The 27,505-nt window shown below is 57.2% G+C and overlaps 1 protein-coding gene across 2 annotated transcripts; it reads left to right on the top strand.

Annotated features, from left to right (window-relative positions):
- The first annotated feature begins 54 nt into the window (after positions 1 to 54).
- Positions 55 to 24,493, top strand: LOC310681833 (microtubule-actin cross-linking factor 1, isoforms 6/7-like). Of its 2 annotated transcripts, XM_083449798.1 has the most exons (33): positions 55 to 302; positions 698 to 817; positions 1,651 to 1,758; positions 2,153 to 2,371; positions 2,473 to 2,676; positions 4,064 to 4,283; positions 4,563 to 4,789; positions 5,424 to 5,546; positions 6,871 to 6,972; positions 7,425 to 7,526; positions 8,223 to 8,378; positions 8,702 to 8,857; positions 8,954 to 9,151; positions 9,524 to 9,652; positions 10,313 to 10,483; positions 11,597 to 11,752; positions 11,887 to 12,093; positions 12,277 to 12,396; positions 14,004 to 14,173; positions 14,845 to 15,004; positions 15,141 to 15,344; positions 16,246 to 16,371; positions 17,023 to 17,166; positions 17,718 to 17,906; positions 18,691 to 18,811; positions 19,112 to 19,281; positions 19,698 to 19,860; positions 20,714 to 20,868; positions 21,208 to 21,282; positions 21,642 to 21,759; positions 22,698 to 22,882; positions 23,144 to 23,318; positions 23,713 to 24,493. In XM_083449798.1, the coding sequence occupies exons 1-33, from the start codon at positions 81 to 83 to the stop codon at positions 23,736 to 23,738; spliced, it is 5,121 nt and encodes a 1,706-aa protein (XP_083305924.1). In that variant the 5' UTR covers positions 55 to 80; the 3' UTR covers positions 23,739 to 24,493. The 2 variants fall into 2 exon arrangements, with proteins under 2 accessions (XP_083305924.1, XP_083305925.1); XM_083449799.1 differs by lacking the exons at positions 55 to 302; positions 698 to 817; positions 1,651 to 1,758; positions 2,153 to 2,371; positions 2,473 to 2,676 and adding an exon at positions 3,478 to 3,573.
- The last annotated feature ends 3,012 nt before the right edge of the window (positions 24,494 to 27,505 follow it).

Below are 27,505 nucleotides of genomic sequence, written 5' to 3'. Positions count from 1 at the left end.
GGGGGGGGGTGCAGCTCCTGGGAATGAGCTTGTGCTGCTGTCCTCCCCCAGGAGAGGAAGCACATCTGGCCCAGGAGAAGATGGACTCCCTGCGGATGAGGTTCCTCCTCGTGGGCCAGAGCAGCGCTGCCATCCTGCACCGCCTGGAGCAGACCCTGGAGGCCTCCTGTCGGCTGGGCCCCACCGAGGAGGATCTGGCCCTGTGGCTGGAGCGCTTGGAGAAGGAGCTGGCGCCGCAGGGGGGCCAGCCAGGGGGTGACGATGACGGGGCCCGCCAGCTCAGTGCTGCAGACAGAGAGAAGGTAATGGGCACTTCAGGGAAGGAGTCATAGAACTGCAGAGTTGACCCCAAGGCTCATCCTGTCCAGCTCCCTGCAATGCCATGTGAGGAGGTCATGGACACAGAGGGCCTGTTGCCCTAAGGCAAGATATTTGGGTTGGGCCAGGAGCGCTTCCCCAGGGGACACCTGACTTGCCTCCTCACTCTCTGCTGCTGAGCTGCCAGATCTTCCTTGGAGGAGGAGGAGAACTTCTGGAAGAGGAGAAGGACATGTCTCACCGGGCGACTTCTAGGCTGTAACACCCCCCCCCCCACTGCGGGCAGAGAAGGGAACCACCTTGAGTCTTCTTGCCCTCTGTCCCTGCCCAGAGTGGTCTGTCTGCGCCCTCATCCCGAGGGCCCTCTCTTCTGTCTCAGTTTGAGCAGGTGCTGGGCTCCGAGATGGACAAGGTGTCCCACCTGAGCACACACCTGGAGGAGCTGGGCCAGGTGCACCTGGAAGCGGAGGCCATCCAGCAGCAGCTGGCTGATCTGAAGGTGGGTGTTTGGGAAGAGGGAGGGAGGGTTGGCTGGGAGCAGCAGGTGGATCCCTGCCCGGGGGCAGCCCAGTCCTGCAGGGGCACCCTTAGGTGCCTCTCCACGAGGCCAGCACCTAGGGTGTTGCCACAATGCCTCTGGTCTTGGGAGCTGAGCAGGCCAGTGGGGCACTGGAGGGACTGGGCTCCTCCTCCTTCTCCCCATTGACTCTCCCTTCCTCCCTGTGGCCCCCAGCTGACTAGAGGGGGTGGGGAGGGGTCTGACAGCTAAGCCCTCCGCCCCCGTGCGGCAGCCACTCAGGGCTTGGTGTCTCAACAAAAGAGGTTTAAAGACTCTCTCAAGGCAAATATAAAAAAATGTAGTACAAACACCGACAACTGGGAAACACTGGCCTGCGAGGGCTCCAGTTGGAGAACAGCCTTTACCAAAGGTTTCATGGACTTTGAAGGCACTCGAACTCAGGACGCAAGGGAGAAACGTGCTAAGAGGAAGGCACACTTGGCAAATCCACACCGTGATCAGCTCCCACTGTGGAAGGATGTGTGGATCCAGAATTGCCTCCACAGTCTCTTGCAGACTCACTGTTAAAACCATGTTAATGGAAGACAATCTTACTCAGTTACGAGGGATCACCAAAGAAGAAGACGGTGTCTCACCAGCAGTGGCCAGGGAGGGCACCTCCGATGGGGATGGCGTCCAGGGGGAGGGAGAGGCCTGCCCTGCACACAGGAGCTCCGCCAGGGGCCAAGGACTCCCCAGGGCTACTCTGGGGGCAACCCTGCCCTGGCAAAACGCGAGGCCCAGTCTTGATGATGACTCTCCCCACCTCCCAGCTCCTGTCGGCAGAGATCTTGCACCACCATGGCCTCGTGGAACGGCTGGTGGCCATCGCTGACCCCCTGCTCAGCCTCTGCCCCCCAGAAGTGCAACAGCAGCTCCAGGTGAGGCCGGTGGGGTGGGGAGGGGGAGGCTCTCTTGACTTGCCATACGCCTTTCAGCCACTGGGTGTCAGTGGAGGGGCTCTAACCCTTTTGCTTGCCTTCCAATGCCACTCCATTAAGGGAGGCAAGTGGGGAGCCGGTTCCAGTTTGTCTGCAGAGCACCTTTTTAGAGCGCCTAAAATCCAAAGATTTTTGATACTTGCCCTTTGGCTTAAAAACAGAGGGCTGGCTAAGAGGCCTGGGTCAGGGGTGGTTGGAGACAATGGGGGGGGGGCTTTTTTCCTTCCCCCTCCCATCAACAGAACTGCAGAGCCTGATCTGAGAAAGACTGGCCATGCCTCAGGTGGGGGTGCCCTCCCTGTCCTCCAATCTGACCCCCCTTGATGCCCCACAGCCCTCAGTCCGGCCCCTGCAGGAGCGCTCGGAGCACCTCCTGCGCCAGAGCCTGGCCTGCACCCTGCGCCTGGAGCGTGCCCAGTCTCTGCTGGCACAGTTTGCTGAAGCCCGTGAGGAGCTGTGCCCGTGGCTGGAGGAGACGCAGCGGGCAGTGGGGCAGTTCTCCCCCCACGGCATCAGCTGCGAGGCCTTCCGGGAGCACCAGGAGCTGCTGCAGGTGAGGGGGGGGGTCGAGGGAGACTGGAAGGGGGGCTGAGGGTGCCAGGGGAGGCTGAGGGTCCTCTGTCCTCACCGCTTCTCTCTCCCGGCCTGGCACAGGGTCTCCGAGAGGCCATTGCAGAGCACAAGCCCCTGATGTCCAAGCTGCAACGGCTGTTGGGGCAGCTGGCTGAGCTCAGTCCACAGGAGGCTGCCCCCTTCCAGCAGGCCTGGCAGGCAGCCGAGGAGCAGTACGGAAGCATCCGGGAAAGGGTTCGCCAGGCGGCGGCTGTGCTGGAGGAGGCTATCCCGCGATACAGCCAGGTGAGCAGCCGGATGGTCTCTGGGGCAGCAGGCTGTTAGGATGTGTCCTGGGAGACGGGGGCAATTGGCAGGCCCCCAGCTGGCTCCAGTTCGCCGGCTGGCAGCCGGGCAAACTCTGGTTCTTGGAACAGCATCAAAACTGCGACTCAAGCCTCAGAGACCTTTAGATACTGAGCATACAAGCCAGCAGAGATAAGAACTCTTTGCAACAGAAGTAGCGGACAGAGGCATATCTAAGCATATTTACAAGCGCTTATTCAGCATTAGAACAAAGGGAAAACATGTCTGCTTCCCTTCGTGTCCAAGCAAACAGCGGAGGGAAAAGCATATATAGATACAACGGAAGTGCCCGGCAAACTATGCTGGAAGTAAACAGACATGTGACATACAACAACTCCACATGCCTGTTCTAAAGGTGGAACGGAGCTGTATCCTAACACAGGCATGGCAGCGGTGGGGGGTGGGAACAGACCTGGGCCAGCCACTTCCCTGCTGCCCCGACAGGCGGGCACCTCTGGCCTCACACAGCAGCAACGTCCGGCTTCGGCCAAGTGAGCACCCAAACCCAGGAAGCTGAGTTGTGAAAGCTTTTCGTTTGCTTGTTGCCTTTCCATCCCAAGGGGTCCACCGTGGGGCACATGGTTCTCCTCTTCATTTTAACCCCACAAGCTGAAACCAAACTAGACTCAACCAAGGCCACCCAGTCAGCTTCGTGGCCAGGTGGGAGATTCGAACCCTGCTCTGTCCCAGTCTGACACCCTCCCCTCTCCTCCCCCTGGCTGGCTTAGGTCACATTATACTTCTGAAGCAATGCAGATACAAATGTTTCCCCCTAAGCTAACAAATCCACGGGGCGAGATGTACTAGGCACAATCTCAGTCCAGTGTAAATGGACAGGTGTGTTATTTGGGCAGCAAACCGTGAGATGACTTGGATGGCTTCACCTGCTTCCTCTGCCTGCATGGTGTGCTTGGAGGGGGATCCAGGCCTGGCATCTCTTCATGGCAAGGAGATGCCATCAACCAGCGTCTGGGCTGGATGAGACCCGGAGAGGCTGGCTGGGTCTGCTGCAGCCAGGCCAATGCTATGGCTCCCGTTGGGACATTAGGGCGGACCCATTTTCAGCCATAAGGGCCACAGGCCTTCTCTTGACCCCCATGGAGACCCACAGGCGCTCTGGGGCTGAAGGTGCTGCCAGGCTCCAACTCCTGCAGGGCTCTTCCACTCATGTGCCTCGGTTTCCCCAGAGCCTCGGATGCTGTCGGCTCCCTTCCAGCTGTGCGCGGCCCAGACTTGGGGGCCCAGCACCCACTCTGGGTGGGTCAGTGGGAGGCCAGCCGGCTGCCTGTGGGGCTGGCCCAACCCTCTGCTGTGCCCCCGCTTGCAGCTGTCGGAGCGCATGGAGCTGATGGTGGAGAGCTTGGAGAGGCTGCAGAGCCGCGCGAGGGACCCCCCTGCGGTGCGGGGAGACTCCGCCTGGCTCCGGGAGCAGATCCGGGAGAACGGCCTCCGGCTGGCGGAGCTGGAGAAGCTGGGAGTGGCTCTGGAGACCCTCCGCGGGCAGGGGGCTGAGCTGCTGGCCACCATGCAGGCGAGCGGAGACAGAGGTAGGCAGGGCCTCTTCCCCAGTGCCAGACACAGAACCCCTCTTCCAAGCAGCTGGCCCTGCTGTGGGGCTGGCCAGAGCCTCGGGGTCTCCTCCTTCCTGCTCCCCAGAAACCCACTGCTCCGATTTAGAGGCCATTGCCCTGAGCACAGCAGGATCCCTGTGGGTCACAAACCTGGGTGGTCTAGAGGGCATGAGTCCCTCTCCTGTTTGGGGTGGGGGAGGCCGGTTTCCTGCTGAGGACCCATCTCTTTTGGCCTTCCCCCCTTCCTGCGGACAGGGATCCAGGAGCGTGTGGAGCAGCTGCTGAGCCAGTGGAAGGCGCTTTGGGAGCAGAGCGAAGAGCGGGAGAACTGGCTGCAGGGCCTGCTGGTGCTGGCCGACCGCTTCTGGCAGGGCCTCTCGGACCTGGCCGCCACCCTGGGAGACATCCAGCAGGTGGTGCTGGAGCCGGAGGAGGCTGCCTCGGACCCCAAGGCCATCCAGGCCAGGCTTGGGGCCATGCAGGTACTGTTGGCTTTTCGCAGTATAGTAGCGCAGAGAGCTTGCTGGGGAGAGCTTGCATTAAAAAGAAAAGGGACTCAAAAATAACTTAAACAAGGTTTTAATAAGAAAAACAAAAACTCCTTAAACACTAAATACATCTACAAACAAACACGACCGAACCACCAACCCATCCCCAGGGTGAATGGCAGAGCTAGGTGCTGCTCCTTATATACTACAGCTTAATCAATGCAACTCAGCAGCACCTGCTATGCCTCACAGCTGCAAGGCTGGATCTCGTTAGTTTACTCTGGCCCTTGCTCTGGCCCCTTAAAGGTATACACATTGGGTGAAACAATGATGAACCTTTAGATTTAAAGAAACAGTTCAACAGGTACCAGGACATTGCTCAGCAACCATCTCCTGCCTCAGCCCCCACCAGGCTCCTTCTCCCAGAGGGATCCTGGGAACTGCAGGCAGGGGAGGTGTTCCCATGGCCCCCGCCCACCTGCCCCGTTGGCTTTGCCCTGTGTCCGGCTCCCAGCTCCCGCCGGCAGTGATTCAGCGTTTGCCGTGCTGCAGCTTCTGTGTGTGAGGAGGCCTCCTGGGGCTGGTTTCAGAGGCGGGACCTTGACCCCATCACCCCTTCTCCCTCCAGGCCCTGCGAGAAGAAATTGACTCCCTGCAGAGCGAGCTGGACTCCCTGGGCGTCCTGGGCATGGAGCTGATGTCGTCCTGTGGAGATCTGGACAAACCGGACGTCACCAAGAGCCTAGATGATGTGAGCTGGGGAGGGACCCATCTAAGGCAGGGAAACCCCACAGGGTACGGGCAGTGTGGGCCATTTGCCAAGGCGGCAGCTCCATTGCCCCATTGTTGGCCTAGGCACATAGGAAGCTTCCTCCTCCTGAGCCTGCCCACCCTCTGTGTGGCGTGCACTGACTGGCAGCTTCCCCCCAGCAAGAACTGACTCTGTGCACCCTAGAAGGGCTGCCAAGAGCAGCCTGGATGGATGAGAGAAGAAAGCTGAGCTGGACATGTGGTGGCCACTGTAAGAGATGGATTGAGGATTAAATCTGTAGATTAGAATTTAAATCTCCTATCCCACATGTGTGGGAGAAATACGAAAGGTTAGTGGGCTATGAAGCTTTTTTAGCAAAGTAAAAACAGTTATATATTTTACAGCTTACTAAAACTTAGGAATTAGGAATCCCCTTTTATTGGTGGTCTGCAGTCCTTCCCCCCTCAACCCCATTGCACATTATGAACCACACCTTTTTAGTAAGCTAAACTGAATTATTATTTTTTACTTACATTTCAATGCAGGCAGCAAATACAGCAAAGTAGTATGCAAAAAAAATCCTTTTTAAGTTACAATCCAGGCAACTCCCCATTTACACAAATATGGACATGACCACACATACGTGCATTGTGCTGAACCCAAAAGCGATCCTCAAACATCACAAAAAATGTCACAAAAAGGGGCAGAATGGGGTGGAATGGGGTGTTTTCAGGCTTTTTCAATGGGTGTTCCGACGGGTGTTCCATTTATATGCAATTACACATGGTGCCTTGGAACGCAGCCCCCATGTAAATGAGGAACTGCCTTTAAAAGAAAGTTGATAGTCTCACAGTAGGGTGTCTGGAGCCCCCAGACACAGGTCTGCTTAGCAGAGAGAGAGAGAGAGAGTCTCCTCAAAGGTGGAAGGAAGTGCAAGGAATTAACTCCTTTGTTACAGAATTCCCACCCAAAGGAGGCAAAAGAACCCGTCACACACAGAGGGTCCTCTCTAGGAAGTTTAAGAACTCTCTGTGTACCCGCCCTGTGCTTGTCTACCAAAACATGCATTTGTCATTTGGCTGTAAAATCTACAGCTGCCTCTGTACCAAATCCCAGGGGATAAGGGGGGGGGGTGCAAATACAGAGGACACAAGCACAAATGGGTGCACTTTATGGGATGCATTTGGGCACAGGGTGCCAGCCTGGCACGGGGTCCCTGTGTGATGTTGGCCCACCAAATATGAAAGACCCTACGGGGGCTGGCCTCCCGAAACCCTGCAGCTTAACCCCCCCCCCCATATTTCTCTCACTCCTCTCTCTGCAGCTCTACTCTTCTTGGAACAGCCTGAGCAAGGTGTGGGGCGAACGCCAGACCCGCCTGGAGGAGCAGCTGCAGGCCTCACTCAACTACCAGCAGACCATGGAGGTGAGGAGGGTCTCTTGCTTGGGCACAGGCCATGCGGTGGACCCCCGGGACAAAAATACCCACAGCCTTAATGAGGTGGATGGGGAGCAACCTGCGGCTGTTGGTCCTTATAGGGTGAGCTGGAGAGTATTCCTGGCCCCCTTCCTTTGCCCCCCTCCCTGCTGGTCTTTGAAATAACTCCTTTTCACCCCATAAGCTTCTCCCCTGGCCAAGAGTCAGCTCAACAGGCTCCCTGGCTGGGCTGTTCCCACAGACTGAGCCAGAGTCCATCTCTGGCAGGCAGCAGCTCACACCCCTCCTGGCCCAGGCAGGTGACTCAGTCGTTGCGCTGCCACCCACAGAGGGGCTTCTGCTTGGCCCAGGGGCACTTTCACACACACACTGCTGCTTCTGCTGTGGCTGCCGGACCTTATTCCTCTTTGGGACCCCCCCCCCTTTCCGCACTTCCCTAGAGGCTCCTGAGATGGCTGGAGGCGGCTGAGTTGAAGATTGCAGAGGAGTTTCTGGTCGGGGGGGACCTGGACCTTGTCAAGCAGCAGCTTTCAGAGCTCAAGGTAAGGGAGGATGCTCAGAAGTGGAGGGGTGGGCTGTGGGCTCTGGGCTCCTTGGTTGTAGCTATGGGGCAGGGTGTACAGTGGGGCAGGCAGTGGACCCCTCCCTGCACTCCATGAGCACCCCCTTTTAACCAGAGAGTGATTTAGGACTAGAAGGGGAATGCATCCCTGGCCACTGTGGAGACCTGGACCCATCATCTCTGCAAAAGGTGTGCTGGGCAGGTGCCGAGGGACCACCTGGGATGGCTCTCCTGAATGGATGTAGTTGAGTAGGAGAGGATATATTATGTATTCATTAACCTTCCTCTTCTTGCGTGAAAATGCAAATACCTATTTCAGCTGCATTCTTAATCACCTTCCATGTGCAACTTATCTCTAGAAGCTGTTAGGACAAGGCTGCCTCACCTTCTAGAACAATTACGATATCCAAGGATGCTTTAGGCAGACTTGGATTATCATCTCCCTGTTTTACACTCCCCTCTTAACAGAGAAACCAGTCTCAGACTGTTAAGTAAACAGGAAAATACAATGTTTACTCACATCAACGTCTTGCCAGGGCTCATCAGTTTCCGTGATGGAAATCAGGCATGCCATAACCCTTAAGTGCTACAAATATCCATAGTCCAGTTCAAAATGGAGATTGATCTCTGGAGGAGAGCAAAAATAAATAAATTGCTCTGTCCCCCCCCCCCCCAGGATTTCAAGCGAGAGCTATACCAGGTCAAGGTGGATGTAGAAAGCCTGCGGCACCCAGGGAGCCCCAGGGGGGCCAACATCAAGGGGGCCCCCAGCGCTCTGTGCAGCTTCCGCAACCGCTGGAACTGGCTGGAGGAGGAAATTGTGAAGCGGCAGGTGAGGATGACAGGTGGCCAGTGTGAAGGCTGGACTAGGCTGCCCCGACCTTTGGGTGTTTCGCCAGGGGCCGAGAGAGCGTTTCAGGAGAGAACCCTCCTGTGGCTGGTGGGTGGAGTTGCCCCTTTGCTTGCTCAGGTCTGGGTCTGGGTCTGAGAAATGGAATTGTGGCCCAGTTGGGGGCGGCTGGCAGCTTGGCTGTCTTCCTCAACCACCTGGCGATCTTTCCCCTCTGCTCCTGAGCAAGGGCAACCTGTGCCAAGCCCAGGCCAGCCTCTGCCCCTGATGGAGGCTGCCCTGCCCCTCTCTCATCTCCTCCTCAGCATCGCCTGGAAGCCGCCCTCCTGGGTCTGGGTCAGTTCCAGAACCAGCTGGAGGAGCTCCTGCAGTGGCTCCTTCGCACCACAGAGCAGCTGGAGGCCCCCACCGCCCTCAGCCTGGACCTGCAGAGCTGTGAGATTGAGCTGGCAAAGCACAAGGTCAGGAGGGGGGCAGAGGAAGCGAGGGAGGGGCCGGGGGTCCCTGGCACCTTCCTGGGCAAAGCCCACTGAGCCGGCCTTCTTCACCCGGGGCAGGTGCTACGGAACGATGTCGTCTCTCGCACCCGGACCGTCCAGTCTGTGAGGGAGGCCGGGGAGGCCCTGGTGCTCTCTGGGGCAGGGGACTCGGTGGAGGGGCTCCAGGGCAGCCTCCAGCAGCTGGGCCAGCGCTGGGACTTCCTCCTGGGCGAGACGGAGAGTCGGCAGCTGGAGCTGGAGAACAACCTCAGCCAGGTAGTTCCACGGGGCAGGGGGCAGGATGCGGCCCCTCTGGTCAGGCCCAGGGCTCTCTTTGCACCCGCCCTCCAGGAATGGGGCTTTGGGGGAGAAATGTGGTGATGGTGGTCTATCTCTGCGTTTGCGTTGCCCTACCCTCTGCAGATTTTTTGGGGGGTGTCATCCCAAATCCACTAAGGGAGACGCAGGGGAAAGGAACCCCTCCCCCCCCGTCTCCCCATCACTGGCCTGTGGGGACTCTGCCTTTCCAAAGGGCCACCTAGTGGGGCTTGGAGTCTTCTGCCAGGAAGGAAGACTCAGGCTCTGTGGAGGGAGAGCCACCCTCTGAGGGGCTCAGCTTGGCTTGCTCAGGGCTTCTTCCGCCTGCAGGTGCAGGATCTGACCTTGGAGATCACAGAGCTGCTCCGGTGGCTGGAACACGTGGAGCTCCAGCTCTTTTTCTCCAAGCCAGGCTGGGATCACCCAGAGACCACCAAGGACAAGCTGGCAGCACATCTGGTGAGTCCCTTCTGTAAGACTACCACTACTATCTATGTATATTCCGCCTATCTGACTGGGTTTCCTCAGCCATATATAAAAACACAACCCAACATCAAACATTATGTAGGAGATGGATTGAGAGTTAAATCTGTATATTACAATCTAAACCTCCTATTACAGGTGTGTGGGAGAACTACAAAGAGTAAGTGGCCTGCAAAGCCTATTTAGCAGAGTAAAACACATATATTTCACAGGAACAAGGCAGTTGCACCTTTTTACCCCTTTTCCTTGTGGCCTCCTGCCCTGTCCTTCCTCCTAACCCCTGTTGCAGAGAATGAATTACATGTTTTAGTAAGATAGACAAAAAAGGTTTACTTACATTTCAATGCAGGCAGCATAAGAAAACTTATTAGGTTCAAAATACAAAAGTTGGCTTCTACATGGGCTGTGTGTGTTAGGGGACCCTCATACCTCTTGCAAAGTCAGATTGCTGATCCATCCAGCTCTTTGCAAGGCCTTTTATTCCCCGCCCAGACTTGACAGCTCCTTCTGTTTCTTTATTCTTGCTTCACCTGAATCACCGAGACAGAAGGAAGGCAAAGGAGCCACCGCAGATTCTCACCCCCCCCCCACGCCCCACATGCCCAGCCCCTCACATGTGCCCTTCCCTTCTGGCAGGAGTTGTGCCGAGAGATGGAGTCCAAGCAGCAGACGTACCACAGCGTCCGGGAGCAGCTCCAGCGCCTGCTGGCCACCAGCCACCCCCCGCGGGCTTCCAGCATGGAGCACAGCCTCAGCATCCTAGAGCAGAAGTGGGCCAGCGTTGCCGGCCTGGTGCAGGAGCGGAAGGTGAGTGGCGCTGGGATGAGGCCCAGGGCTGGTCGGCTCCTGGATTGCGTTGCAATCCTCTTTTAATTTGTACGTTGCCTTTCAAATTGGACCAAATTCAGTTTGCTGATTTTGACCTCTAAAGCTTTAAGTGGCTGAAGACCGCAGTTCCTCAAGGACCACCTCTTCCCACATGAACCAATCCTGATCCTGCAGTCATCATTGGAGGCCCTTCTTTGTGTGTTCCTCTGCTTGAGGTCTGGAGGGTGGCAACACGAGAAGGGGCCTTTTCGGCAGTGGCCCCCCACTTGTGGGATGCTCTCCCAGGGGGCTCCCCTGGCACCTTCATTGCCTGTCTTTAGGTGCCAGGCAAAAACATTCCTCTTTGCCCAGGCCTTTCTCTAATTCAGCCTTTCTCAACCTGTGGGTCCCCAGATCTTGTTGAACTACAACTCCCATCACCCCTAGCTAGCAAGGCCAGAGCTCAGGGATGATGGGAGTTGTAGTCCAACAACATCTGGGGACCCACCGGTTGAGAACTGCTGCGTCTAATTGAACAGTCTATGGCCTTTTGAACTGCGGGAGGGGTATTTTTTTTTGTTTGTGGTCTGCATTTTTGTGTTTTTGTATTGCAAACTGCCTTGTGATCCTCAGTTGAGGGGGGGGGTATAGAAATTTAATAAATAATACATTGCTACACCCGAGGCAGTTTACCAGCAGGAAAAAAACAACAAAATATGCAACAAAGATCACATGTCCTGTAACAATCTGATCCAGTGAAAGAAAGTCATAATAAAAAATATGGCTCTAAACTAAACAGCGTGCATCAAATAAAGCAACATTCAGCGATCCATTAGAACACAATTACATTCACTCTCAAAATAGCAGCAAATAAGCTTTGTGCAGTGGCAGTATCGTAGCCAATGAGGTTAATCCGAGGCACAATTATTGCTAATAATAATAATTAAAAAATAGCAGCAAATAATAATGAAACAGAAACTCTCAACAATTATGATAAACCATTCCTAAGGTAGATCAATAACGGCAAGCCACAATACATAAAAAGCCATGTAAAGTATAGAGTCGAGCAGAACTTGCAGAATGTTTTTTTGAGCAACCAGTCCTTGCCCCCAGGAGCAGCTCAGCGAAGGGCTGACGGTCAGCACCGAGTTCCACTCCACAGCCCAGGAGCTGCTGCAGTGGGTGGGGAGGACGGAAGAGGCCCTGGCAGGGCTGCCCCCACCCAGCTACGTCCTGGAAACGGTCACCAGCCAGATCCAGGAGCAGAAGGTGAGCTGCCCACCTGCCGTGGCCTGAGACCCTGTGGTGGGCACTCCGGGGGGGAGGCGCCTGCACCCTCTCCTGTGGGTGAAGGGCCAGGGGTGCTCAGCTGCCCCACTTCCCCCCTCCCCCCCCCCCCGCAGGCCCTGGCCAAGGAGACCCAGGCGCAGAGCGAGAAGCTGGCCGGCCTGGAGGCGGTCGCCATGCGCATGAAGGGCTTCAGCCGGAAGCAGGACTGCGGCCTCATCCACAGCCTGGTGCTGACCGCCAAGGAGCGGCTGGCCAAGGTGGCGCAGCATGTGGGCGAGAGGGGGGGCCAGCTGGAGGAGGCACGCAAGCGCACCAAGCAGGTATGGCGCTGGCGGGGGGAATGGCCCTTTGGGGAGCCTCCTGTCTCGTGGGGGGGCGGTTGTGGGCACATGGGGAAAAGCCCCAGCCCTGGCGCTGCTGAGAGGCAGGCGGGTGGGAGGGTGGGCTTCTGGGGGGTGCAAGAGGGGGACTTGACCGCAGCCCCCTCCCCCCCCGGCCTGCAGTTCAGTGAGTCTTGGCAGCTGCTCCTGGACTGGCTGGATGAGGTGGAGCCGGACCTTGAGGGGACCAGCAATGCTGCTGCGAGCCAGGAAGAGATCAAGAGCCTCCTGGAGGAACACAAGGTGAGCGCGGCGTGTGTGGGTGTGAGGCCTCTCTGGATCCTCCTGACCACAGAGCTGGGAGGGACCCCTAAGGGTCATCTAGTCCAACTCCCTGCAATGCAGGAATCACAACTACTGGCAGCTCCCCGTCTGTGCAGGGGTTGCATTGCGGGTCATGGTGAACTTGCATGAAATCTCATATCTTTGGAACGCCCATTTTTCAAAATGATTGGAAAAGCCTGCAAACACCCTGTTCTGCCCCCTTCTGCCCCCTTTTGTGACTTTTTGGCTCACTTTAGAGTTGCACACATATCGCTGCTTGTAAAGCCTCCCTGACAGGTAGCGCCCCCCCCACCTCTGCTTGATTCCCCGGGTGTTGGGCTGCCCTCTCCTTCGCTGCCCAGCCAGACGCTCATTGCCTCTCCCTTATTGGCTACAAAATTTAGGCCAGGGTGGCCGTTGTGCATCATGGCTGCCCCACACCAAGGGCACAATAGTTGCCTGCTGGGTCAGGCAGGTGGTTCACCTTGCCCGGCATCCTGGGCTCATGTCGGGAGGAGGGCTGGGCGATGTCAGGTCTTCAAACATTGTGACCTGGCGATACATTGCGTTGTTCAAAACTCTGCTTCCTACCACAGCACTGTGAGGCATTGGGGTCCTCGCCACACCAGGGAGGAAGCAGCTCTGCACTCCCCAGCTAAGGGGGCCCCAATGCTTCTTTGGCTTGCACACGAGCAGCAGACGGATCGGGGCTGCTCAGCTGGGGAGCATGAAGCTTCCCTCCTGCCAGCTAAGGGAGCTCCGATGCTTCTCTGGTTTGCAAGTGAGCTGGAAAAGCATTGGGGCTCCCTCAGCTGAGGGGCAGGAGGACTTTTATGGAGGCCCCCCCCCACCGCTGGCTCACACAATACAGTGATGGGCTGGGGACTCAGTTAACTGCTCAGCTGATAGGAGGAGCAACCATGCGCCTCTCAGCAGAGCAGTATTATGGAGCCCCCACCCGGCCGCCAGCTAATGCAAGCCATTGGCAGTTTGGAGGCTCCTTAAAACTGCCTGGCTGAGACATGGGCAGCCATGTGCTCCTCCGCCAAGCTGCTTAAAGAAGCAGAGGGAGGAACAAGCTATATTGGCGCCTCCCGGGTGCAGCCTGTTTCTCCTTCTGCCAGGATGAGGGCAGAGTGGAATGGCGGCTTCACTCAGCACTATAATCGCTGGTGAAACTGCTGCCACTCCTGAGTCCCTCTGCCACCAGCAGCCACCGGAAGGAATCAAGAGCGGTGGCGCTTTCATCCAAGATATACCACTGAGTGAAGCCACCATCACGGTCTGCCCCTCAGACCTGTCCTGGGCGATATAGTGATACATTGCCCAGGCCTAGTCAGGAGCGGGAAGGGAGCCCGGCCGGACTCATGCCAAAACCCACCTTGGCCCCAGCTGTCCTTGGGAGCCGTTGTGGCCCACCTGGCAGGAGTGCACTCGTGAAGCCATATCTACTCTCCTGGTCAAGGAGTTACCTTCCCATTGGCATTTCAAGGAGCAACAAGGGCTCTTTTTTGAGGAGGGGTGTGCTCTGTGTCCCTCCCTGCTCTCCTGACTGGGCCCTTTGCCCTCTCTCCCCCCCCCTGCAGGAGTTCCAGAAGGGGCTGCGTGCCAAGTGCCCGGTCTATGAGGCCACCTTGCGGAGTGGGCGCCTTCTCCGGGAGAAGGCCCTGCTGCCTGACGACACCCAAACCCTGGAGGAGATGCTGCGGGAGCTGAGAGGCCAGTGGGAGGCCATCTGTGGCCGGGCGGCTGAGAGGTGGGTATGCATTTGGGGCTTTGGGCCTGGCAATTATGATGGCCAAGGATGCTTTAGGCAGACTTGGATTATCTTCTCCTTGTTTTATGTTTCCCTCTAAACAAAGAAATCACTTTCACACGGTTTAATAAACAAGAAAACACAAGCTTTGCTCACATCAAAAGTCTTGCCAGGGTTCAACGCTTACAGTGATGAAAATCAGGCAGGCAATAATCCTTAACAGTCCAATTCAAAATGGTGTTCTTTGTCTGGTGGAGAGCTTACTGATAGCTGCCCCATCGCAGGTAAGAAGAGGAGTGAGCTGTGACAGGAAGGTTACATTTTCTGTTGTTCCCTCTCCCACCACAAACTTTAGAGGCTATGACATCATGCAGTCCTCTTTTTGTGAATCTCCAGCAATCATGCATTAGTGATTTGGCTGCTGATCAAACCTCCCATGTTAGATTACTCGTTCATCTTGCTCAGTATCGCTGGCGCTGGCAGGCAGCCATAGCACTCCCGGTTTTGAGGGTGGGGTCTCTCCAAGCCCCACATGGAGCTGCTCCCATTGGAAATGGAACCTGAGGCCTTCTGCATGGAAAGCGGGGGGGGGGGCTCCCCCTCATCCACCCCCTTCCCGCTGGCCAGAATCTGCTGGCCCCTTGACCTTGGGCCGCCTTTCTCTTTTCCAGGCAGCGCAAGCTGGAGGAAGGCCTGCTCTTCTCAGGCCGCTTCACAGACGCCCTGCAGACCCTCATGGACTGGCTGTACCGGGCTGAGCCCCAGCTGGCCGAGGAGACCCCCGTGGGTGGGGACAGGGACCTGGTCAGTGCCCTCATGGACAAGCACAAGGTCTGTGGGGGTCTGCAGCGGAGTCGCTCCACTTTGGGCTGGGGGCACAGGCGTGCCTGGACCCCTTGGTGGGGTGGTGGGCCTGCAGTGTCCAGGAGCAGCCGCTGGAAGTGCCTGCCCCACCCTCCCTTCGCAGGTCTTCCAGAAGGAGCTGGGCCAGAGAGCCAGTTGCATCAAGGCGCTGCGGCGCTCCCTGCGGGATCTGATGCGCGGCGGCAGCGGTGGCGCCGGAGACTCCCAGTGGCTCCAGAGCCAAGTGGAAGAGCTCAGCCACCGCTGGGAGATCGTCTGCCAACTCTCCGTCTCCAAGCAGGACCGGCTGGAGGCTGCCCTGCGGCAGGCAAGTGGGGCGAGCTGAGGAGGAGGAGGAGGGCGGCTCTGGTGAGCCAGGAAGACAAGGCAGGTGGGCAGAAGATGAGCAAAGTGGGTCCTGGGTTGCTGTCTCTCCTCTCAGGCCCAGGCTGCTTGGCGTGGGCTGGGTTGTTCCCCAAGGTCAGGAGCAGGCTACCTGGGCCCACACCAAGCCCCCTTACTGTGGAGGGTGTGAGCTGTTGGCTCTGAGCTGCTCTCGCTTAGCCACCTTTCCGGAGCAGGGCGGGAAGGAGCGCTTGGCGTTGTGGGACCTGGCAAAGGATTCTGGGCAAGGCGATGTCTCTGCCTCCCTGGGGCTCCGTCTTGCTCAAGCAGCCCAATCGCTCTCTGGCCGGCCTCAGGTTCAGACCAGCCATGATCGAAGGCTCAGGGAGGACCAGGATCCTCAGAGTCTCAGAGGCTGGTAGGCACTTGCATGGTGGTGAAACTTTTTCGTTGACAAAGCAAAGCAGAAACACATACATTTGAGAAAAACAAAGCTACAGTTGAGAATGAACTGGGTGTTGGTTTTGTGGGAGAATTGGTGCTCAGGACCCTCAGGATGGAAAGCGCTTGGAAGGGGCCACTGAGGGAGGGGTACTGGAGAAACCACAGCATCAGGGGCCTCCCTCTGGTCAGGCCTGGGAAGCCACCCCAGGATCTTTGGGGGAAGGGGGGGGAGGAAAGCGACCTGAACCAGTCACCCTTCTGGCTGCTGCCAATGGCTCCCCCGTTGCGTCTCTACCTGCCCCCATGCACCCCTGCCTTTGCTGGGACACCCACTCCTCTATGCAGGCGTGGGGGCTGGAGGACCCTTTCCTTGGGGAGGGGGCACCAGCCCTGCCCAGATGGGTCTCCCCGCTGTGATGCCAACCTCTTCTTCCTTCCAGGCCGAGGAGTTCCATGCCCTGGTGAACTCCTTCCTGGGGCGCCTGACTGAGCTGGAGAAGTCCATCACGTTTGGTGCCCTTCCGTCCGAGGAGGCCGCTGTGCAGGAGTGCCAGAGCCAGCTGCAGGTGGGGGGCAGCCCTGGGGGGGGGGGGAGGCAGCCCCTTCCCCACCCCCTTTTCCTGGGATGGAATTAGATGAATAGGAGGGAATATTTATTAGCAACAATCCTTCCTCTTGAGAAAGCAAACATCGGTTTCAGCACTATCTGTGCACAGTTTATCTCTAGAGGCTGTTGGGACAAGGCTGCATAACCTTCTAGAACAATTATGTTCCCCAAGGTTGCTTTAGGCAGATTTGGATTATTTTCTCCTCATTTTATGTTTCCCTCTTAACGAAGAAATCACTCTCAAACTGTTTAATAAATAAGAAAATACATTTACTCACATCCAAGTCTTGCCAGAATTCTACGAATACAGTGATGAAAATCAGGCAGGCAATAATCCTTAAATGCTACAAAAAACCGTAGTCTGGTTCAGAATGGAGAGAGCAAAGAAATGTCTTCCCCCATTGCAGGTAGAAAAAAAGAATGTGTAGCGGAGATTAAGTTTCCATTGTTCTCCTTCCCACCACAAAGGTTTAGAGGCTTTGACATCACAGAGTCCCCCTCCCACAGAAACAGGCCCCATCCCGCCATGCCCAGAGGTGGGAGGAGCCTGTGCCAGGTTGCACCCACCTGCTGGCTGGATGGCGCTGAGCGCCCCTCCCTCTGCTTGCAGGATCTGAGGCAGAGCCTCCAGTGCCAGCAGCTGCAGCTGGAGTGCATCAGCTCCCTGGGGGAGGAGATCCTCAGCACCTCCCACCCGGACTCTGTCATCACCATCCGGTCGTGGGTCACTGTCGCCAGGAGTCGCTTCGAGGAGGTGAGGGCGGCGCCCGCAGGGCGAGGGCAGAGGGGGTGTGGCTGGAGTGTCAAACCTGGCAGAGACCAGGGTTCAAATTCTCCCACTCGGTCATTAAGCTGTTACCGGGTGTGACCTTGGGGGACAATTCATACCTCTCTCACCCTTGCCTACATCACAGGGCCGTTGTGAGAATTAAATGTTGGCGGGGGGCTGGAACCATGTATCTCACCTTCCGCTCCTGGGAGAAAAAGGTGCGAGTCAAAAGCAACGAATGAATGAGATATGGATAGAACAGGGATGGCAGGCTCCAGCCGCGGCATTGAATCAGGGCAGAAACACACAACCTTGTTGCTACGGACATGCAACCAGTTCCAGCCGCTGGAGGGGCAGGGGGTGTCTCTTCGAAACCTCCCTAAAAGGGGGCCTGGCTTGAGCTGTGCCACCTCCCACTCTTTCGGGACCAGCAGGGGAGGAGAGGGGAGGCTAAGGGAGGCAGGCCCAGGCTGAGTGCCAGTCCCCCTCCGGCCTGCCCCGGGACCCCCTGGCGCCAGCCCCTCTGTGTCCCGCAGGTGCTAAGCTGGGCCCAGCAGCAGGAGGAGAGGCTGCAGGTGCGGGCGGCCTCTCTGGCCACGGAGCGGGAGGAAGTGGCGCGGCTCATGGACTGGATCAGGGCCGCTGAGGAAGCCCTGAGCCTCCGGGACGAGGAGCCCCTCCCAGAGGACGCGGAGCAGCTGGAGGAGCTCAGCGCCCAGCACGGGGTAAGTGGCCCACCCTGATTTTGTAGCCTTGGATGCCTGTGGGCATCTCTGGCTGGGAATCCCTGAGGGAGATGGACTGAGGATGAACCCAGCAAAGTGAAATTTAAACCTCCTGTCCCATGTGTGGGTGAGAAATATGAGAGTAAACAGGCTGTGAAGCCCTTTTTTGGCAGAGTAAAAACTCTTTTGCCACTTACTGGAAGCTAGGAATCAGTCGATTATACCTTTTATCCCAATATATTTGTGGTCTGCCTACCTTTCCCCACTGTCTCCGTTGCGAAGAATGACCCACACATTTTAGTACAAACAAAAAGGTTTACTTACATCTCAATGCAGGCAGCAAAAAGTAGGACACAGGTAAAATATGTCTTTGTTACAAAATGCAAAATCAGTTTCCGAAATGAGCCCGGGCTTGTGCGGCTGCTCACATCGCTGGCTTGAAGGAAGAGGGAGACTGAGGCAAAGAGGAAGTGGAAAAGATGGAAATCCTTTGTCCCATTTCCTGCCGCAGGGTGTAGGGTGTGTGACGTCACACAGACCTGTCTTCTCTAGGAATACCAGAACTCTGTGAATCTTAAGCCCTTTACAGGCACATTTAACAAATGTAATTGTCATTTGGACTGTAGATTTCCCCACCACATAGGAGGAGGGGGCTAACTCCACCCCCACTCCTGCAGGAGCAAGACACAAAGAACAGCTGGATGTGGAGCCAGCCTCCCTGTGGCCCCACCTTGCAGGGAGGAGCAGCTGCCCTTTCCCTCCCCCCTTTCGTTCTCCCCCCCAGGTGTTCATGGAGGAGCTGACCCACAAGCAGCCAGATGTGGAGAGGGTCACCAAGAGCTGCAAGCGCAAGACAGCCCCTGAGGCAGGGGGGATGGCCCCGGGCTCCCGCAAGCTGCCTTCTCGTAAGTGCCCCTCCCTCAAGGCCAATGTGTGTCCCTGGAAAAAGGCCTGCATGCTGCCTCCCCCACAAATTTGCCCAATGCTCTTTTCAAGGCATCCAAGTTAGTGGCCATTGCTTCTTCCTGCAGGGAGTTCCACAGATTAACGCTGATCAGTGTGAATAAGTCCTTCCTTTTATCTTCGCTGAGTCTTCCAACACTCAGCTCCACTGGATGGAAGAGAGGGAGGAAGAGAATTTGGGGGCTGGGTTGAGGGCTGGGGGGGGGCACTGCTCCACAGCCAGGCACGCTCCTCTCTTGCAGGGCGGCGCAGCACCAGGAAGCTCTCCCCCAGGGCTCGGCCTGTGCCCCTCGAAGACCTGGCGCCCCAGAGCCCCCTCCTGGCCCAGCTGGTGCAGCGCTGGCAGCAGCTCTGGCTCTTGGCCCTTGACCGCCAGTACCGGCTCCAGAACGCCCAGCAGCGCCAGCGAGAGGTAAGGGGTGGGGGCACCGGAACGAGGGGCAGCGGGGAGCCCACGGTCCTGGCTCTGCGTGGCTGGGAGAGAAAGAGGCAGCTGAGGGTGGGGCTTGAGTAGGGCGGATGTCTGGGGGGTGCCCTCCAATGAACCCCTTGATGTGGGTCCCTCTGGCACCTTGAACCTTAAGCCCCAGCCTGAACCCCCTTGCAGGGTAAGAGGCCTCCCCCTCCCTCCCTCCTGACCCCACCTGGGTTGGGCAGCTGCTTATGGGGGGGGGGAAGCTTGGTGAGATGGGCCCCTTTGGACAGGATCCAGCTGCACCCGGGCCAATCCTCTGCTGCTGCCCCCCCTCCTTCCCATGGGTGCGTGACATGGATGGGGAGCGGGGGAGCCTGGCCCCGTCCCAGCAGCCCCATCTTTCTCTCTCTCAGCTGGAGGAGTTTGCCCACTTTGACTTCTCGGTCTGGCGAAAGCGGTACATGCAGTGGATCAGCCAGATGAAATCTCGCATCCTGGACGTCTTCCGGGGCATTGACCGGGACCAGGACGGGCGCATCACCCAGCAGGAGTTCATCGAGAGCGTCCTCTCTTCCAGTGAGTGCAGCAGGGCCAAGTGCCGGGGATGGGGCAGGGGAGGGGCAACACCTCCCCAGTGTCATGGACCAGCTGAGTGCAGAGGAGTGGTGCGAGGCGCCAGCCGGGGAACCCCCAGGGGAAGAAGGCTCTGAGCCCGGGAATTGGTGGTGGGACAAGGATGCCTGGTCAGAGGGAGCAGGAGGCGTTGGAAGCTGAAGAGGCAACAGGGCTTAGTGAGCAGGAAGAGGCTGTGGCAGAGAGCAGTCCAGACTCAGAGGCAGGAGAGGAGGGGAGACCGGCTGCTGAAGAGTCCAGGGGGTCCCTCCCTCCTGCTGCAACCGCTGGTCTCCCAGAACATGCAGAGAAACGGAAAGGACAGAGGAAGAGGAGAGCTGCCACAAACCCTGCAGAGGAGGGGACTTCGGCAGCTGTGGGAAGGCGGGTGTCCTCAGTCCTTGCAACTGCCTTATTAAGGCAAGACCTACTGGGGAAAGTTGCTGGGATCACTGGGCCTGAGCTGTTTTGGTTCCTTTGAATAAAGAGTTAACTGCACTGGTACCTGACCCCCAGCTGCTTTGGGACCATTCACTTTGCCGGACCCCCAACTCAGCACACTTGGGGACATGGCAGGACTAGTAGTGGGATGTGGAGAGGAGACCCCTCCCCTCTGGCAGCAGCTGCTCTTTCTGACCCCTCTCCTTCCTTAGCCCCCAGTGGAGCACCCACCCAGATGTGCCCTGTGGGCTGTCCTCCACATTCTAGGCTCGCCATGCCTTGTTGGTGGCAGTTCCCTGGCTTGTGGGGCTCGCCGTGTGGCAGGTGGGGCCCAAGTGCCCGGCCAGCCCCCAGCCCCCCCTCTTTCCCTCCCCAGAATTCCCCACCAACCCGCTGGAGATGAGTGCTGTGGCCAGCATCTTTGACCTGAACAGGGATGGCTTCATTGACTACTATGAGTTTGTGAGTGCTCTGCACCCCAGTCGGGACATCCTGCGCAAGGCGGCTGATGCGGACCAGATCCAGGACGAGGTACGGCCCGGAGAGATACTGGCCTCGGAAGCATCATCCGCCACTCGGTTGCAAAAAAGCATTAAGATGCAACTGTCAGAGGACGTTGCAAAGCATCATAATTAAAGCAAAAATAATATTATATGATTAACAGATTAGGGACAGATGGGGCTCATCCGCCTGGGAAGAGAGCCCATCTAGGAGAAGGAAAACTCTGATCCCAAGGCTACAAAATCAGGGTGGGCCACTTACCCCCCACTCGGCCTGCCCTTAGGCCTGTCCCCCCAGCCAGCCCTTGACCCTCACCTCCTCCTGCTCTGAGAAGACCCCTCCCCACCACCACTTCCATTTGTTTTCCAGGTGAACAGGCAGGTGGCTCAGTGCAACTGTGAGAAGCGTTTCCAGGTGGAACAGATCAGTGCCAACCGGTACAGAGTAAGTGCTTGGCCAGGAGCCCCCTCGCCCCCCCCCCCCGGAAAGGGGCCTGCTGGGCTTCTGGAGAGGAGGGGCCACTGTGCACTGCATTGCGGGGGCTGGACTAGAAGGCCCCTGGGGTTCTAGGGCTCTGGGATTCTCCATCCAGCGGTTAGAGGAGTTGGCGCCCACCAGGTAGCCCTCCTGCAAAGTCCCGCCAGGCCTGGGAGCAGCCAGGCAGAGGGACTCGGATGGTTGGGGCAGAAAGCTGGACCGCTTGTCAGAAGGAAACCCCGCAAGGGGGTCTCTTGTGTCCCTGGCAGGCGGCTTTCTCTCCTCTGGCTCCTCTAACTCACTGCGTCCCCCCCCCCCCATTGCAGTTTGGGGAGTCACAGCAGCTGCGCATGGTCCGCATCCTGCGGAGCACCCTAATGGTGCGTGTGGGCGGAGGCTGGATTGCCCTGGATGAGTTCCTGGTGAAGAACGACCCTTGCAGAGGTGAGGGGCTGGGGGTGGCAGTGGGAGGGGGCATTTCTTCCATGGACACCTCCTGGGCCTTCTTGGCAGGCTCAGTTGGGGGGGGGGCAATAGGGGGCTCTGCTTCTCCCTCTGTGGGCCAGCAGGAGGCAGAGGAGGCAAGTGGGAAACGGATTGTTGATTAAAATGTAGATCCATTTGTGTGGACGACATACAAAAAGTATTTGTATGTCGTCCACACAAATGGATCTACATACCTTTTTAGCAACATAAAACTCTTATACATTCTGCAGCTTACTAAGGAATGAGGCAGTTGCACTTTTTTATCCCTTTTATTTGTGGTCTCCTGGCCTCCCGCTCTTCACCTCCATTGCAGAGAATGAGCCACATGTTTTTAGTAAGATAAACAAAGAAAGGTTTACTTACATTTCAGTGCAGGCAGCATATACAATACAGGAAAGAAAACTTCTCAGGTACAGAATACAAAAGTTGCCTTCAATATAGGCTGTGGGTGTCCAGAGCCCCCAGACACACATCTGGTCATTTGGGAAGCATGATGGAGAGAGAGTCTCCTCAAAGGCAGTAGAAAGTATAAAAGATTATCTCCTTTGTTACGGAATTTCTGCCCAGAGGAGACAAGAAGTGACCACACAGAGGGTCCTCTCTATGAAGTCTAAGAACCCTCTTTGTGCTCACCTTGTCTGCCAAAACATGTATTTGTGATTTGGCTGCGAACCCAACAGCTTTCAGGGACGATGTGGGCACCATGCCTTGTTGAGGGTCCTGGGCCCTGAGGGTGGAGGAGCCCCTCTCACTGCGGTGTCATGTGGGAGCCCCTGGACGCTGTGCTCCTCATCCTGCTGGGCCTGGGGACCAGCTGAGCACCCAGCGGGCCTCTCTTTGTGCTCATTGGCCTGGAAGCGGCAGCCTCCCCGCGCTCACCTCTTCTCCTCTCCCAGTGAAGGGAAGGACGAACCTCAAGATCAACGAGAAATACCTGACGTCAGACCCTGCGGGGGGCAAAGGGGGCGGCTCTCAGTCCGCAGCCCCCGCCTCCAAGGCGCTGTCTCCCCCCAGCCGCTCCAATTCCAGTCTCAGCCTCTACAGCAGTGCTTCAGCCCCCAGCAGCCCCCTCACCAGGAAGGTAAGGGGGGGAATCTGGGGGTGGGATGGAAGAGGGGGGGAATATTGCACCAAATCCTCTAGCCTGTCCCCACAAACACCTGGCTGGGGGGCATCCTTCCTCCCTCCCTTGTCCGGCTGGAGGCGCTTTGCTCTGGGGAGTCAGAGTGGCACCCCCGTCCCCGCCCTGCTCTCCTGGAAAGGCTCCCTTGTCTGGGGCTGCCACCCCCAGAGGGCAGAGGGGCTGCCCCAGCGCCTGCCCTCATGGTATCCCCCCTTGCAGTCTGTCCTGCGCAGGACACGCTCCGGGGATCGGTGCCTCCACTCCCGCAGCTCTCTGGTGACGGACGGGGCGGAGCTGACCTTTGCCGGAGGAGGAGGAGCCTCTGAGGATGGAGGAGGAGCCTCTGGGGATGGAGGAGGAGCCGGGGCGGAGCCTGAGGCTGAGCCCCCTCCAGGTGAGGAAGGCGGGTGAGGGGGGCAGGGTCTTCTCTCTAGACTAGAGGAAGCTGTTGGGCAACCCAGTCGCCCCCATCGCCTGGGGTGGCTCAGAGGAGGCCCACTCCCCATGGGGCAGGTTGACCCACCAGCTTGCTCCTCACCCAGCTGCTTCCTCTCCAGAAACTGAATTTTGCCCCATACCTGGACGTCCTGCCCCCTACTCCCCCCCCCCAGTCTCCCATTCCAAGGGCTGGGTGGGAAGGGGCCTTTGCTCTGGACAGCTGGGTGCAGCTGCCCTGGGGGATTTCTGAGAAGGGGTCTCCAAAGGCCATCTAGTCTAGCCCTTTGTGATGGAGGAGTCACCACTGAAGCGTCCCTGACAGAGCTTTCCTCTTTGCCTCTCCTCCCCAGAGCCCCCCGGAGGCCCCCCGCCCTGAAGGACGCAGCCTCTGCGGAAAAGACGGGCCGTCCATCCTGACCACTGTGGCGCCCGGAGCCAGTCGGGGCAGGGCCCCCTCACGGGAGACGGGCTCAGAGGCCTCCACCAAGCAGCTCTGCCGCCCCCACCCCCAGAGGGCGCAAACTGTGGCCAGCAGGAACCCGCTTGGCCAGGCTGGAGGCTGAGCAGGTGGCAGAGCCCACCGCACCCCATGCCCACCCCCCTCCTTCCGTGCCCGGCTGCTTTACCCCCATCCACCCTCCAGAGCAGGCACCCAGATCCCCCCCCCAATTATATGCAAATGCCTTTGTGGGAGGGGGCCTCCCCTAGTCCTTCCCCACCCCTTAACCTGTCCCCTGCAGCCCCTCCAGACAGCCTCATCCTTGGCCCTCCCTGCTCCTCACCCGGTTCCTCAGCACCCACCTCAGTCCCTGGGGGGGGCAGCCCTGCCCCAGGTGGGATGTTTGGCATCTGCTCTGCCCACCAGCAGTGCCCAGGTGGGCACCCCCTGGATGGTCCCACAGCAGGTTCTTGGGGTGAGGAAGGCCACCTCCCTGTGGTGCTAAGCCCGTCTCCTGCTAGCCCTGGGGGGGGGGGTGCTTGCCTGGAGTGCCCCCCTTCCCTCCCTCCCTCCCTCCCTCTTCCCCTGGAGCATGCCTGCCTGCCAGCTGCTCTCTAGCCAGGCTGAATATTCGCCTGTCATGGTTGTGGATGTGCTCAGCGAGGGACAATAAAGACCAGGGTTTCTCTAGACTCCTCTCGCTTGGGTGCTGGCTCTGCCTGCCTGCCAAAAGAGGCTCCGCTTGCCTTTGGGGTGGTGGGGGTGGCCGGGGGCTCCTTGGGATTGAAGACAGGAGGCGGGGGAAGGGAAAGCTCCCCGCTTTTGAAAACAGAAAAATGGACTGGTCCAGATGGGGCCCAGCTGAGAGTCTGCGGAGAACACAGACCACAGAAATGTAGAGTTGCATGGGACCCCCAAGGGCCATCCAGTCCACCCCTGCAATTTAGGAATGGCTGACAGATGATCATCCAGCCTCTGTTGAAAAGCCTCCCATGAAGGCGATTCTGCCACCTTCCTCCAAGGTCACTCGTTCCACCGCTGAGCAGCGCTGCCCTCAGGAAGTTCTTCCTAATGTTTAATCAGAATCTTGGACTAAATTCCAGGTGTGGAATTGATCGATCAGCTGAACCTATTTCTCTGTCACTTTTCATTCAAATGAGCCCCCAAAAGACTTACGAACAACAAATAGCAATAGCAGGATAGAACATCACAAATACAGCATAAATCATATAGGATAATTAATAAATCATCAGGGAAACAATTGCAATCTATAAAACGCTGTTATAACAGCAACTTCTGACGAAAGCATCATCATTAAAGCAATATTATATGATTAACAAATTAGGGACAGATGGGGCTCATCCGCCTGGGAAGAGAGCCCATCTCGGAGAAGGAAAACTCTGATCCCAAACCTCTGCTGCTTTGTGGGATTTCTTTGGGAGAAGAAAAGACTCGGGAGTAGACCCTGCGCAAATGCGGAGCGGATCTCACCTCGTGCTCCTGCTCCCAGCAACTCCTGCAGCCCAGCTGGTGCCAGACGCCTTGCTCTGCTTTCCTCTGGGCCCCCCAGAGAGGCCCCCCTTGTGCTCTGAGGATCCCACCACCACCAGGCGCCCTGACCAGGCTTGCACCCAGGCAGCTCGCTTGGGTGCTGCTAACACAGCGGTTTGTCTTTGTCCCCAGAGGCACGCTCCGCTGTCTCTCAAGACAGGGATGCCACATAAAATAAATATTAAGAACATTAACAGAATAGCAGTCAAAAGATAAAAGCAAGCACCGTTAAGTTCATGCGCACACTGTCCAAACCCCATGACTCTTCATATTCCACTTTGCTCAGCTCATGAAAAGGCCCATCAAGGCCCATGGCAGCAACTCCCTTCTGAAGGTTCCTTGGGCTGGAGGTTGGGTGGCCACAGGTGAAACCCCCCCCCCCCCCGCCGGCTACCGGAGTCTCTCTCCTCTCACAACTCCCTCATGGAGGCTCCTAGGGCTGGAGGGAGGGCAGGCAGGAGGAAAAACCATTGCCTGGTGACCAGCACAACATCTCTCTCATCTGCTGATGAGCCAATAAAAACACAGCTTGTCCTTAAGATCGGCCTCAGTACCTGAGAACTGGAAACTGGCTAAAAGAAAAACCATTTTTGGACTAGGGATCTGTGCAGTTGCAGCCCTGTTTGCTTCATGTCTGTTCCAAGGCAGAATCGACAGGTATGTGGAAGAACAAGTCCTGCTGAGGCGCAGTCAGCCTGGCTTCTGCAGAGCTAAGTCCTCTCTCAGGCTGTGTGCACATTGCAGTCTTTGAAGTGCTGTGGTTTTCCGTTTTCAAGACGTCCTGTTGCAGACATCACTCTGCGGGTGCCTGTACCTGCACGCTGGGCAGACAGCAGGTGCCATAGTTAAACCATTAACCTTCCACACGTGGAGGGTGTCCCCTGCTGCTGGCACACACTAGTTTCTTGACTCCCTCTCCATTCAAGGCTCATATTATTTTCAAAAAAATTCCTGTGAGTTTATTAATATTCTAAAAGTCTTAGTAGCACAGGTGCAGTTGGTGTCATTGCACTCAGTGTATGCCCAGAGATTTCCTTCCTTTGTATCATGCAGACAATTTCATGGCAGCATTTCTCCGTCTGTGTTCTGTGGGCACTCCAGATTGTATCTAACAAACATCTACTCAGAGTATATCTAGTCTCTTCTTTTGACAAAGCACTCTGAGTATGCTCAGAGCCTCCTTGCCCTGGCACAAGGCACCCAGGGAACATCCTGCAGCCTGAATTATTGAATGAAGTGTGCAGAAAAAGGCACTTCTGATAGCTCTTCTCCTGTTAGCCAATTAACACCAGTGGAGTCAATGTGGTTTCTTAAAGGGCAAAGCACAGCTGGGTTTTGCTAAAGGGTGATGGGCAAAACAGTTGTTTCTCAGTTCTATCAAAGTCCCACCATAATCCCTCAGGTGATGTGGTGCTTGGTTGTGGTGCAGCGTGAGTGGGCCTGCCAGGACAGCTGCCCTGGGCACAAAATTATTTGTTAGGGGTGCAAGATTTCGACACCTGGTGCTGCCTCAATACAGCTAGGCGCTTTTGTCTCTGCTGAAAACTGCTGCTCCATGCGAACCAGGAAGTGATCTCACCAGACAATGGAACGGATCTGCTTTTCATATCTCTGTGGCTGCAATCTCCTGGGTAACACACACGCCTTAGGCCAGAGGTTTTCAACCTGTATGAGTTCCCGGCTCCTGGCCAGCCCCACAGGCACCATTCGCCTGGGGAGCTTGTAGCCAGGGCTGCTGCAACAAACAGTTGTGCAAGCCTTGGGGAGGCAGAGACAAGAGAGGGCATGGGGGGTGGGAAGGGATGGAGGCCAGTGTTGCCCACAGCACTCCTGCCCATCGTTCAAGGCACCCAGGGGGCCACAGCACACTGGTGGAAAACCACTGGACTCGGCAGTTGCATGTGCATGTGTACTCAGTGTGTATACATGTGTACTTTGTCCATTTCCCTTTAGGCCTCAGACCAAAACCACACTGGGATGCCCTGGGGACCTGGAAGAACTGGCCTGTTCATGGGGGGGGGGGGCTGTTCCCTAATGGAGGCCACTGTCTCATTCTGCCCCCTCCCAAGACGAGGCAGGCTTGGCTCTCTGGTCTTAAACAAACAGGAAGCGGTTGTGAGGCAGAATCAAAGGGAGCTATTTGCCTGCACACC

Source organism: Podarcis tiliguerta (genome assembly GCF_965153285.1).
Source record: "Podarcis tiliguerta genome assembly, chromosome: 7".
In the NCBI taxonomy this organism is placed as follows: Eukaryota; Metazoa; Chordata; class Lepidosauria; order Squamata; family Lacertidae; genus Podarcis; species Podarcis tiliguerta.
This window is presented reverse-complemented; position numbering and strand designations above follow the sequence as displayed.

Coding starts and splice junctions, on each gene's coding strand:
- LOC310681833 (XM_083449798.1), top strand. CDS start 81: ATGGACTCCCTGCGGATGAGGTTCCTCCTCGTGGGCCAGAGCAGCGCT. Junction 15,005..15,140: donor CCCTCATGGACAAGCACAAG/GTCTGTGGGGGT, acceptor CTCCCTTCGCAG/GTCTTCCAGAAGGAGCTGGG. Junction 22,883..23,143: donor GCAGCCCCCTCACCAGGAAG/GTAAGGGGGGGA, acceptor CCCCCCTTGCAG/TCTGTCCTGCGCAGGACACG.